This window comes from Trichogramma pretiosum, unplaced genomic scaffold (assembly GCF_000599845.2).
Source record: "Trichogramma pretiosum strain Unisexual culture from Peru unplaced genomic scaffold, Tpre_2.0 scaffold131, whole genome shotgun sequence".
In the NCBI taxonomy this organism is placed as follows: Eukaryota; Metazoa; Arthropoda; class Insecta; order Hymenoptera; family Trichogrammatidae; genus Trichogramma; species Trichogramma pretiosum.
The window spans coordinates 161,100-175,307 of record NW_019640808.1 but is presented as its reverse complement, the minus strand read 5'-3'; the positions used below and the strand labels follow the sequence as shown (position 1 = coordinate 175,307).

The following is a 14,208-nucleotide window of genomic DNA, read 5'->3' as shown; positions in this document are numbered from 1 at the left end:
TAAAGTCGATCGTCGATCGACAAAAGGCAACAACAACAACAATAAATGACAAGATATAGACGTAGTGCCTCGGATCGATCGATCGATCGATCGACGGATTTTAATACTTTGTATTGTACATATACTTGCAAAACGTATAAGAAAATCGATCGCCAATTAATGGAGTGTCATTTCTGATACAAACCGAGGACGAGATTTCACGCTCGCACGGATAAAAAATTTCGCCACTATATAAGCTCCGCGGATCATCGTCGTCGCGCGAAAGGAGATGCGCCGATCGAAGCGCAAATTTTTATCCACATTCAGCGTATACACCCATACGTAAATAAATCCAGAAAGCCAAGGAAAAAAAACGAAGTAAAGAAATTCAGTCGAGCAAACAACTATAGAGTGTGTGTGTGTGTGTGTGTGTGTGTGTGAGCGTGTACGGTGTAATGTGTTTGCGCAGTCTCACACACACACATACGTGCGCACGTAAACACGAAGCCACTCAGCCAGCCGCGCGCACGCATTTCGTTAAAAAAAAAAAAAGGAAAAAAATGTATAATAAGGATGACGCGCTAACCGCCGCAGTTCNCTTGTGAAAAAAAAAAAAAAAAAAAGAAAAAGCAAACAACAACAACAACAACAACAACGTGGATGAGGAGAGCAGTCGAGTATGTATACGAGAAATGCGCCCGAAGTCGACGATACGTGGCTGCAGCAGCAAAATTCGTTCTGGGAACTTTCCGCTTTCTAGTGCACATCAGCCGCGAGACGATTTATGTATCTTCAAACTTGGTTCGCACATCGTTATGGTATATATATCGTATAAGATGGACGATAGAAAATCATGATGTATGCGAGTAGTTATAATAATTCGAAAACGAAAAAGGGTAGTGTATCATTTATAGTATCATTTGCTTTCCGCGCGCGGCTACATAGATGCACGACATGGAAGTTTTTCCATAATATGCGCGGTTCCTATCGGAGACCGAGCGAGTCCTGCAGCAGTCTCGAAATTCGCCAAAGATGTATAGGATATGCTCAAGCTTTCGCTCATCTTCTTGCCAATAATAATAACAACAACAACAACAAATAATTTCGTCGAGATCGACTGGCAATCGCCTTTCGATATTTTATAAACGCACCGAGCGAGCGAGCCTTCGAATCGGCGCGAGTAGCAGGTGCTTCCACACGAGTCTATGTAAAGCTTGTAAATTTTCGATGAGTCCGAAATATATATAAATTTCTGTGACCAAAACTCGCTAATAAATTCCCCTCTCCCCACGTAGATTCAGAAAAGAGAAGATGTATGCCAATATACGATATTTCACGTATAAAAACGCACGAGTCGCGGCCTTGATGATCGCGCCAAGTGTATAATATACACACAGTCGGTCCGCTGCTTTCCCGTATTATACGTAGTACACGTGTATATGTAATGCGGGGTTAACGTCCTGACGTATAAATCCAACGTATATATATAATATCTCTCTCTCTCTCTCTTGGCTCTGAGCCGCTTCTCTTTCTCTCTGTCCGTATACATATTCGTGCACGCCCGTATACATGTAGGTATATATACAGTCCACAGTCAGGTGCTCGGCTGCGAGCTAAATTAGCCATGTGTATTATAGCATAAATATACCTTTATATATATATTATAGTACGGTGGATATATCGAACTCGTGTGCGCAACACCACGAGAGCGAAGTCGAAAAAAAGAAAAAAAATTAGAGATCGAGCGCTGTTGGGCGCGGGGGAGGTGAGAAGCTGCGACGGTATGTCGAATTCGTCGCGAGTCTCTGCGCAAAAATGAGCAGCCGCGATCTTTTTTTAATGAATTCATTCGTTTGAAATTTGGACGATAGCAACGCATATCGCGCCCAAGCAAATATCGAATGGATCCTCGTTCGTTAGATTTTCGACGATCGGTTTCGCAGATCTCGACTATCTGGCGATCGATACAGTGTACGAGTTTTCAGAAAGGATCCAGCGCCCGCAGCCGCGTGGACAAATACTCTCGCGAGTTTCTCGGCACGGATTCATGCGGCGCAAAGCTCTCTGTACTTTTTTTTCTCGCTTCGATCGCCAACTCCTCCGCTACGTTATAATCTTGGTGGTGGTAGTGGTTGTCGTCGTCGTCGCTGTGGATCAATTTGAACTCGTCGCAAAAATTTCACGATCGTCGTGGCGTCGCTGTATATTACGCTCCAGCTCGAGTATCCTCCTCTTTTCTCGAGACTTTGTCGACGATGGTCGAGCGAGCGGCAGTCCGCAGCTTGAAATTGGAGTCGCGATAGAGGCCCGATTCGCGGATCCCTCGCCAAAGTCGCGATCTCGGTGGGGGGAAATAAAACGATGCCAAGAGCAGATCGACCATAGTCGGTATTCGAGATATTTTATTTTCACGAAAAACCGCAGTCTTCCTTCGCTGACTTGTATAAGTACGCGCCCCGCGTGTGCGAGCTTGCGCGCGTGTATTGCTTTACTACACTACTATTGCTACGTTCATCGACGTACGATCCTTCATACGACAGTTCGTGTGCTTTTACAATCGGTTATTCGATGGAAAAATCGGTATAGATACGATTATCCTCGCATTTTCTCGTCTCTCGTGGTATAAAATACCGTGTTATATACTCATCGATGATTAATTCTCCGCCTGGAAAAATTCCTTTCTTTCTTCCTTCCTTCCATCCTTCCTTCCTTCCTCGCGTTTTACTTCCTTCCTTGCGCGGCTCGTTGCTCGCGCCGTACCTACCTTTACTCCGATCGACTGCGTTATAATTGCTCGCGCGAGCTTAAAAGTTGCACGGCGGCTTACGTTTGTGTGTGCAGTTATAATATAGCTGCTGCACTCGGTATACTCGGCGTATAATTACACGCGCGCGGCCTAGGGATCATTTAGCGGCCGTAATTTATACAGTTCACGCTAGTTAAGCCTCTATATTATACGAGATCCGAGCATTGCGTTAGTTGTGTATAGGGATGCCTTTTAAGCGTCATTATCACGGCGTCGCGTTTTCTCCGTATATTAACTCGATACCACGGCGCGTTATCGAAATTTAACGAAGAGATGGCAGCTTAAAAGTTTCAACGACGGAATCATCTCGCACTGCACGCACAGCTGATCTCTGAAATATACTCGCAGTAACGCTGAGTAAAGAACATCGACTCTCTCTCTCTCTCGCATGCCTTTGCCGGGCGATCGTTAATACTCGTGTGCCTGCGCGCAGAATCCCCGTGGCACAGGCAGGCGCCGCATATATACAGCCATAGTATGTATGTATGTATACCTGCGTCGAGTGCAAGCCGCGGGCATGTGAGAGCCTTTCCCTTGCTGCTGCCGCTGCCGCTGCACTCATAAATGCGCCGATCTCTTCTGTCTCTCTACCTGTTCTCAAGCTCAACGACCTCGCGGTGCGCGCGAGATCGTGTATATACAGCAAGTGGGAACGAGAGGGAAAGAGAAGAGAAAGAGAGAGAGAGAAAAGTCTTTCTCGCGAGCCGAGTGAGCTGCCTCGAGACTGCCAGAGAGAGAGAGAGAGTATTAGAGAAGTAAGAAGAAGAAGATACACATAATCTCGACGAACGTGTATTAAAGAGGGACTCGCTGCGCGCGCGACTGCTCGCGAGTCGACTCGAGGAATGCTATATATCGAATTCCTATTCCGCTCGATTCGTTGCGAGGCTTGGCAGGTTCTCGAGCTTCTTCCTCTCCCCCCTTTGTATAGAGGCCCTTTTGCTCCCTCCCTCTTCGATAACACAGGCAAGAACACATACCATCCGTAAGAAGCTTAGACTCGGTCAGTTTCTCTTTCCTCTCGCTGTAAAATAATAATAATAACGATCGCGTTGCGCGTTGACGCGCGGATATCGAGCGGCGCTCGACTTTCTTTCCTTCTATTCGCGTCGAGCTTGCGCGTCGAAGATATATACGATTACCCCGCGATCATAAATAATATAACGGATCTTCTTTCGTTCTTGCCTCGATATCCGTGCGCCAGCTTTTTTGCACGTGCGTTTGAACCATATATGCAGCTGACATATTCCGGGACGAATAAAAGCTCCGCAATTACGGCGTCGTCTTACACACGCACACATTTTGTCCAACGTACATGTGCAGATGAACACATGTGCCCACCGTCAACGACGACAACGGTAGCAAAACAGTGTCCGATTATTGTCCGATTATTGTTCGACGCTGTGCCGCGATCGAATTGTCCATATGGCCGCGCCGCGGAGTACACGCACGAGAAGCACGAGACAAGTTTTTTTCTCTTTTATTGGAGAGAGAGATCAACGACGCGGCGTCTATATAGTGCACGATTTTCGATACACGATACGTACACATCGAGAGGGGCGGGAGCTATTGCTGTGTCACTCGACACAAAGTTTTCCGCGCGCGTGCACCGTGTGTAAGCCGCGCAATAAATATAGGGAAAAAGAAGCGATCGTATGTAGGGAGAACGCTAGCCGAAGCGAGCCCAGCTTTTCCTCCTATAAAGAGAAGTGCACGTATATATTTTGTGTAAATATTAATATAAAGCGAAGGGGGGGGGGGGAGGCAATTTATGAGGAAAAATAAAAAGCACCGCTGCGCTGCCGACGAGAGTTCGTCGGCCGGTGGTATATAATACACGAAGTAAAAAAAAGAAGATGAGGAGGAGGAGGGAAAAAATCTCGTCGGCGCGGAGATTCTACTACTACTACAACTACTACAACTATACTTATATACTCTCTCATCGAAACATCATCCTTGGTGCGCGGCTGCACACAAGCGGAGAGAATTAGGAAAGAGAGAAACGAGAGGAAGGAAGAAAGGGAGCCCTATGCTAGCTGCCGAGCGCGTCGAGAATGTGTATAGCTCGTCCGCACGGGGTGGGAGAGAGAGAGAGAGAGAGAGGGATAAAAAGTGTAAAAAGCAGCGGTGGCGGCGGCAACATCGAGTCGCGATAACGGTAAAGAGTAAAGTCTCTTTTTAGACTATGCTGCTGCATACTGCACACATATGTATAGGTAAGCCTGGCAGAGAGATATTATAACGCTGGTGATGTATTTGCTGTCTGTATGTAGGTATAAAGAATTCCAGGGAGCCGCCACCGCCGTCACAGCGCCAGCTTTAACTATAAAGGACACGCTACAATAAGCTTGCGAATATACATACAAGTGTATACACCTGTTGCTGAGCTGTATATAAAGTTGAGGCAAGCTCGATGACGTTATGCCTTGCGCGGAGTTGTGTGCGGGGGAAACGTTGTGTTTCAGTGCGGCGGCGAAAGGGAGTAGTTAGTAGTAGGAGACGCTTCACACTATACTATGCTACAGATATTCGAAACGATGCACCTGCTGCTGCCTCTTACACACAATCTCGTGCAGCTACACATATATACACTTTCTTTATATGCGTGTATACGTACGGCATGAATGAGTCGTGCGTTCACGTTTACGTTCGCGGGGGGGTCTGCACTTTACTCGTATGTATATTTACACCGAGTCTACTACATATATTACGCTTTTCTCACTCTCTCTCTTTCTCTGTCAGCTGCTGAGAGTATAGTGTGATTATTCACGCGGTCGGTCGGTCGGTGCGTGTGAATGAAAGCGACACCACCAACTATACGACGCAGGCACTGACCAAAGTATACATATACTACGTACCCATATATGCAACACCATGTTTTATTCACACATACGTAATTATGGACACGTACGACAGGGGAGTAGTAGCTTTCACCCATATGCAGCGCAGGGCCTTTTATCGACCGATTTGGGTAAATATTCGACAACTGCAGCTTCGCTCGCTGTATATAAACTTTCAACAGGTGCGAGTAGCTGCGCGAGCTTTTATATATGGTATCGCGAAAGCTCGTCGCTGTCACGACCGAGCGGCGTTATTATTTTATATACATCTATGTATTACGGAGTTATAGTCCGTTCGCTCCGTCATGTACACAGGCAGGCACACCAGCTTATATATACATTGCGGTGCGCACAGTCGACGTTGCGCAGTCGCCGCTGCCAGCCGCCAGGTGAGCGAGCGCTGCTCACACACACACGTAAACGTATATTGGTATCTCCGACGTGTGCACGCATATATATACACAGTCACACACAGACAGACACACGAAATACACGTAGAATTTGTAATAGATAGAAAGGCACAGAGACCGATTTCTCCGGCTCGCTGCTGCTGCTGCTCCGAGTCGTCGGAAACTCGAATCGTAATATACCCTGCGCCGCTGCTGCTGGCTTATAAGAGCACTTGGATTCCTCCTTCTCGTGCAGCACACGTATATACACCTATATGCACACATACCGATACGTACGAGCTCCCTCTCTCTCTTTTCTCGCTACTCGTATTCTCTCTCTCTCTCCCGCTCTACACACAGGTAAGCGGCGCAACGCAGCTCGTCGGGAAAGTCGTGTGTGTGTGTGTGTCGGTGTGCTGCGAGCCAGCTCGAGTCAGTCTCTCTCTCGTCTCTCGAGCCGAGGCACCTTTTACCCGCGCGCCGAGCAGTCGTGTATTCAGTACACACGCGAAACACCAACAACACGCAACGCGAGCGAGCGAGCGAGCCGAGCAGCGCAGGAGTGTGGAAACGCACACAGCAGAGCTCCGACTCTATACAACATACCGCTCTGATACGTACGATCGCGTACGTACGAGAACGCGTCTGTCTCGTATCAATTTCGACGAAATAAAATAAAATATATATATAAAATATATAAAAGTGCATCCCCGTGGCCGCCGCTGGCCCGCGTGTGTCTCCTACATACCTTATACCTGCAGTGTGTCTGTGCGTTTAGTGCCCCGTGTGTTTATTCTGTGGTGCATCATCATCGATCGTCGTTATCCAGCAGTGGTGCCGGGTTTTTATTTATAATAAATAATAATATATATCGGTACGGTACACGATATAGTCTCTCGCTTGTGTGGTAGCGCCCGGTAGCAAACAGAAGTGCGAGAGGACCAGCCAGAATATATACACGCTCGTGTTTGTATATATACATAGCAACTACCTGTGTGAATGTACCACTACATGTTAGCAGCGGCCTTACCTATACACATGTGTGTGTGTGCTGTGCTATAGGTGTGTGATATGAGCATAACCTCAAAGCTGCGCTTATTGCCGCTCGCAGCTCGTCGTTACCTGGACAAGGAAAGAAAGCAGCAGGAAGCAAGGGTACGTTCTCCTTTCTACCTCGTCGTCGTCGTCGTCGTGTCGTCTTAGTAGTGCTTCGGTAGTATAAAGTGCGATAATGAGATATTGTAATAATACCGAAACGAGTAATAATAATCCGTAAACAAGTCGATTATTTTTCATACGTGTGGTGCAGTGCAGCTATATACAACAACGAGAAAGAGAAGTTTTAATTGTTTTAATGCGCGCGTGCTTTTGTTTCGTTATAAATTTTGATCATTAATTTAGTTTGTTGCACGTTTAACGATACTCTGACACGGTCGAGCGAGAAATTCGCGCTATTGTTGTTCGCTACTGCCACTACTGTGCTTTCGTGCGTCGTCAGCCTCGGTTGAAATAACAACAAACTCGCGTCGCGCGGCATAATATCGTTATATCTTACGTGTATAGTATAGGCATTTAAAGCGAGTAAAACATAACATATAACCATAATATAAATACGTGAAAACAGAGTGCGTCGGGATAGAAGTCCAGAAGCCAAACTGCTCTCTCTCTCACTCTCGCATTTCGAGGAAACGAAATCGGGAATTTCTGCGGCGGATCTGCGGCGCGCTATAAAGTATACAAGATGCAAGTGACGGGCGCTATAATGGGAGGCCCGCAACAGCAACAACAGCAGCAGCCCCAGCAGCAGCAGTCGATTATCGCTGGCAGTGGCAACGGCCCGATAACGATGAATAACATCAACAACAACAACAACAGCGGCAGCAGTAACAACAACAACAACAATAACAACAACAACAATAACACAAGTGTCAGTGGCAACCAGAACTGCTCGACGGCGGTGGCGGCTGCCTCGGCCGCCGCGCTGGGCCCGACCCATCTGGTGGCCCTGTACGTGGCCACCGCGGGCCAGCAGGGCAACGCGCTGGGCTCCGACGAGGAGGAGATCACCCTGCTCAGTTACGTGCTCGTCGACGCGCTCCAGAACAAGGTGAGTGACCCCCTCGAAATTCTCTATTATTTACCATAGTTTTAAGTGAACGCAGTGAACGCGTAGCTCGTGGAATTTTCCGGAATTTCCTCTGTGTGTACGCCAGAAACGACGGATGGAAAATCGTTCTGTTACTGGAAAACTTAAACACGAGCAGACGCGCTTTATGGGACGAAATATTCGTGCTCATCGATATAATGTAACATTGTCTCTCGTTAAAGTTTCATTGTTATCGCTCGAAAGCTCTCTCTCGGTCTATTATATTCTCAGCGTATGAGCGCAAAGTGTCAGGTTCGTGTGTGGGCGCCTGCTTTTTGTGCATTAGTGAAATATTATTAAAGCGACGATCGTGTGTCAGCTTTTATGTACCTCAAACCTCATTGCATCCTCTCACACATATAATACGAGATTTCGGATAATAGTTATTGCTTATTAATGCCTCGAAAGATGCGTCTTCTGATCCATCCTGTCGATTCTATCCGCACGTGTGTGTCCGAGTCGATGTGTGGATGTTTCTTCAAAAGAATTTTGAGCGCGCGGACAGGTCAAATTTTTCTCGAGCCATATGTCGAGAAAATACGAGTATGTCTCGGCATCCGTTACAATTTTTTTTTTTTAACGATCGAACCCGAGTAGCCGTTATTTCGATTATCATATTGCGTAGCTCGTAAAAAAGAATCGAGAGAAATTAAAGTAGTTTCGATCGAGTTTTGGATAATTCATTCTATCGTTGTCCGTAGTTTTAGTATGTTTTTTTTTTTAATACTCGAGCTCACCGAATCGAATTAAAATACGAAAATCCGAGAGACTATTGTACTGCTGTTATTCCGTGTGACAGATATCGTCGTTAGATTCGAGCGATTTTCGATGAACATTGCGATGATTATTGCAATATAACGCACAGATTTCTGGGGGGCTTTTATGATCGATACGAATCTTCGTGAACTGACAATTCTTTCGTTTTTTTTTTTTTTTATTTTCGATGCGATCTCTCGCTTCGAGGCATCCGCGACCTTATCCCTGACATTCGATCATCTGGGAATATCTCGACGATCTCGGGTCAATTTCATCGCAGCTTATTTTCAATGCGATGATTTCGCGAATTTTCAGAGAATCGATTAATTAATAATTTTAATAAATAAAATAGTATTTCGCGCGACGTTTGTGTTTCGTTACGGTGACGCGTACAGTTGAAGAAATTTATAATATAATATTATATATGGAAATAAATAATACATTAGCTTGCACGAAATTCGACGTGTTAAAGTCGTACGATGCTTTTAGAATGACATCTCGAGTCCTCGAGCGTACACACACGGGCAGACACTAACGAATATATAAATGTGTATGTATATTGCACAATTCCTTGAATAATTTATGGACAACGGCTTTGGCAGTCGCTATGGCGCTGGCTCGCGCTTGGCCGGCAATGGGTCATAGAATAACAATGTCTTACCGAACTTGAAAAAAAAAAAATCTTTCATAAAATGTTTCTCTCTTATACTTTTGCACCGCGGACGCGTAGATTTTGCATTTTTAAACGTCATGCTCGAACTTCGGTACTCATAAACGTGAGGCCGGAATCTCATCTCCAGACGACGGCGACAACGACGTCGACCAATTAATACAATCGATCGCGAACACGGCCCAAAGATTTCGTAATCGCGAATGATTCAATTTTTTTGCTCATATATTATTTTTATTCCGTGCGAGCTATAGGGTATAATATGTGCGCGCGCTGACAATGACAAAAACTTCTTCGTGCGTATTTTTGAATAACTCTAACCCGTTTGAGCGATTTGAATTTTTTTTTATTCGTTCCCCGGAGAGAATGTTTGTCTCGTCAGCGAAAAAAAAAAATAAAAGAGACAGAGAGAGAAAAAAATCTGCCTAATCAATCGCCGCGAGACCCGTAATTTTGGGCTGAAATAACCGCAAATCTTGGGAACGCGCGCAAATGCAAAGAATTCTACGCTTTTATCGTATACAACGGAACTGCAAAAAAAACTTGTAAAAAAAAATAGAGGAAAAAACAAGAACAAGAACCAGACCGCCTGGATATTATAATAAGGCAAATTCCGTAGTGCCGTACGTGCATCGTTCGAAAAAAGAAAGGTTGCAAGCGTTACTGCTGCACACACACACGTATATAGCGCAGCTTATTTACGCACGCGGGTACCTATATCTCTGCGCTCTGCAGCATATAAACATTTTATTCATTTGTGTGTGTGTCTGTGTGTGTGTGTGTATGTACGCGGGCAGGAAATCAAGTCGAGAAATATAACTTTCTATTCGCGCAAGTTCGTACGTTATATACGCGCGGCAGGTAGATATCTGTACGTATATACGATAATATTACGACGATCTCTGACGAGCTGCTGAGGACGACGAGATGTACCGATGCTCATCGTATGTACACGGGAGGGAGAGAGGGAGAGAGAGAAGCCGCCCTTTCGCGCGAAACACGTAAAGTCTGGTATATAGTATATAGGCGCTCCTCCGAGAGAGAGACCGTCAGACCGGTATCAAGCTCCGTATTATTCCTTCCTTTTTCACGTCAATGATGAGTTCTCTCTCTCTCTCTCTCTCTCTCTCTCTGGGCGCTTTTTCTTCATTTTTTCCGACTTTATAAGTGTGTTGTATACGTGTATATAAAAACTGCAATTCGTTCGCTTCGCTCTTGACTCGAGAGCGCGAGAGAAGGTTCTCTTTTCGCACGCGCGCGAGCTGGCTTATACGTGCTATAATAGCAGCCGGACAGTTGCACACTTCTTTTCGACGAAACTTAATTGCTGCTCATATGTGTGTGTGTGTGCAACTATGCACTCGCCAGTGCGCGAGCGAGTTGTTGTTGTCGTCGTCGTTGGCCCGTGTTGTGTTTTTAGTGCACGGCTCGTGACACGATCCGCGCGATGCAATATTCCTTATATACACTACATATGAGAGCCTTTTGCGTGTCCGTGTGCACGTATGTATACATCGGACCCGGTGAAAGTACTGTAACAGCAGTAAACACGCGCGTGTGTGCGTGAGGTGTTTTTTTTTTTTTTTTTTTTTGTATACACCACGACGTTCGTTAATAACGCATTTAACCGTTGCCGTTGCGGCTGCGGTTTTTCCGAAACGCTCCGAAATTCTTCGCGTCGTTTCACCAGCGCGCATCGCTCGCAATGGCACAGTGTATATTATATAGACGACACTCGATTGCTGCGGTGCGATATTACCCCTTTGGAGCTCTCAATTAGCGAGCAGCCCGATTGCTGCCGAGTACACACACACACTCGGATATTAGCGCGTATATCTTGTGATTCATCGCACACACGACTCTCGACGCGACCTTTTAGCCACGCAGAGCCGAGAGCGTGATTTCGTGTATTATAGCGAAGAGCTTGACTTCTTTTTTTTTCTTCGCCTTCGTTGACGCGTTGATTATTCAACGCGTTTTTTCTCAATTCTTCTTTTTTTTTTGCACAGCACATTACGTATGCGTCGAGTCGAGGTGTACACGCGAAAAGCGCAATATATATATTGTATATAAGCAAGCGTTACCACCCGATACAATTGTCGCGGGCAATAAAAGACACGACGCCGAAGTGAAAAGAAAAAAGATCGGCCGTAAATTTAGCACGTATTATTTTTATGCACGAATTAGACAACGTAAACATCGCACGAGTCGGGTAAATATCATTGGTCAAAGGGATTGCGAGCGGACGACAATATAACGACTCTCGAGAGATACAATTCGCCATCGTAGTTTTCATTTCGGTATCACCCACTATATACTCTCTCGCTGTTTACAGTGTCATAAAATCCGCGCCGTATAACTATATATACATAGCCCATATTGTATATAGCTGCGCGCGCGATGTGGCTTCCACGCCCGGCGCCTCCAATGCGATCTGTATTATACTACATAATATAACACAGCGGCGACGGTGTCGGCTGATTCGTTAAGAGGAGGGCGGAGCTAACGGCCTCCTATATATATATGTGCAGTGTATAAATACGCGCGCATGTGCCCTCCGCATCATGGGGGAGGCGTCGCGTCGTTGGGATATATTTCGATAGCGATGCTGCGTGCGATATGCGCACGCACTTCTCGTAATCTCGTATACGTGTGTGTGGCAGCAGGGCTTATTGCGAGCCGTCATTGCTACGGCGTCCGATGCCATGCGTAAATATCGTCCATAAGTTTTTTTTCTTCTTCTTTCCAGAAATCGCTCGTTAATGAGCTTCGCGAAAAACTCTCGTGTATTATGTCAAATTCACAATGTCATCGCGAAGAACTCGCATGTATATACGAATGCGATATTTTATATCCAGTATTTAATATAGCTCGAGTCGCGTGCACGATGAATTGCATCTTTTATTTGTCTCTTTGTTTTGTTGCTTCGATGCATTAAGCGAGATAAGCCGCGCTGGCGTCGTCGTCGTAAAGCTTGGACACAATGTTTTTTTCTTCTTTCTGCTCTCTTTTGCGTGTGTGAGTGTGTGTAAAGCTCGCACTGGCAATCGACTATATCTCTATCTCTCTCTCAGCTAATTATTATCTGATTACTCGAGCGAAGAAAAAGAAGATATCAGCTGTATGTGGCGCAGCTTGCATTATTATAAACTTTCGTACAAATCTAATGTCATCGGACATCGGGTATAATCGTTATAAATCGATCGCCGCACACCCGCGGATGAGTGCGGCAGCGGCTCGGGGCCTTTATTATTATATTTTTAATCCCGATGTACTTGCATGATTATCGCCATCTTCTCGTTCTTTCTTGCCGTTTCATGATTACCGGGCTGCATATTTTATATTTACCTGTGTACAGAGTTCAATATGTACGCCGGTACAATAATGATTTATCGAATCAAATTAAAGTGAGTTTATTTAAGTAATTAGTTTAAGAAGACCAAAAGAAATTACGCAAAGAAATCATCACCAAGTTAGATTTTGAAACTTGTTCAAAAACCGTAAGGACAATGTAATATAATAAACAGATCAATCGGTAACTGAATTGTAAACAATACGATTGTAAACTATTTTGACATGGTTTCTCGAATACATTGATCGTGTTTATAGTAAAATAGAATTAGTGTGAATGTTGTCTTTTCCGACCGAACAAGCCATATTACCAGAAGATAAGTTTTACCAATTCAATTTTCGTGTCACTAAATAGAAAGATCCATCGTTTAATTTAAGCATCGAAAATGGATAAAAGTGAAAATGTATCCGGGGAGGTTGTCTCAGAAAATAATCCAATAGAACTTGACATTGTTGTTCCCAACGACAAACAATACATTTGCAATATTGTCCCAGAGGCATTAACACTAGAATCAAGTATGATAACAAACCAAAACACAATTCATGATAAGCAAAAAGATTACGCATGTGACAAGTGTGAAAAAAAATTTGAGTTCCGAAGTCATTTAAGTAGACACCAAATATTAGTACACAAAAACCGCAAAGATTTTGCATGCGACCAGTGCGATAAGAAATTTGTGAAAAAATCGAGTTTATCTACGCATCAAAAATTGGTACACAAAAATCACGAAAATTTCACTTGCAAACAGTGCGAGAAGAAATTTGAAAATAAATCGACTTTACTTAAGCACAACAAAATATTCCACGAAGTTTTCAAAGATTATTTATGTGAAAAGTGTGCGAAGAGATTTGGAAATAAAAAAAGCTTGCTCATTCATATAAAGATAGTCCACGAGGGTCACAAAGATTACTTATGCGATAAGTGCGGAGAGAAATTTGGTCAAAAATCGCAATTGCTTTTCCACCAGAAGATGGTACATAGCGTTTTTAAAGATTACTTATGTGAAAATTGTGGTAAGAACTTGAGAAATGAAAAAAGTTTACTCTTGCACATAAAAACAGTCCACGAAGGTTCCAGACTATTCGCATGTGAAAAGTGTGAGGAAAAATTTAGAAAAAAATCACATTTACTTTTCCATCTGACGACAGTACATAAAGTCTTCAAAGAATACGCATGTGACAAGTGCGAAAAAAAATTCGGACTCAAGTATAATTTGCTTCGCCACCAGAAGACTATGCACAAAAGTGGTAAAGATTTCGATTGTGACATA

At 44.5% G+C, this 14,208-nt stretch overlaps 1 protein-coding gene across 1 annotated transcript in view; it reads left to right on the top strand.

Annotated features, from left to right (window-relative positions):
- The first annotated feature begins 6,470 nt into the window (after positions 1-6,470).
- Positions 6,471-14,208, top strand: part of LOC106657653 (RNA-binding protein fusilli) — a 36,245-nt gene continuing 28,507 nt past the window's right edge. The window contains exons 1-2 of the mRNA XM_014379269.2: positions 6,471-7,169; positions 7,639-8,121. Of these exons, the coding sequence (XP_014234755.1) occupies positions 7,756-8,121 (366 nt within the window). The 5' untranslated portion in view covers positions 6,471-7,169; positions 7,639-7,755. The remainder of the gene's footprint in view (positions 7,170-7,638; positions 8,122-14,208) is intronic.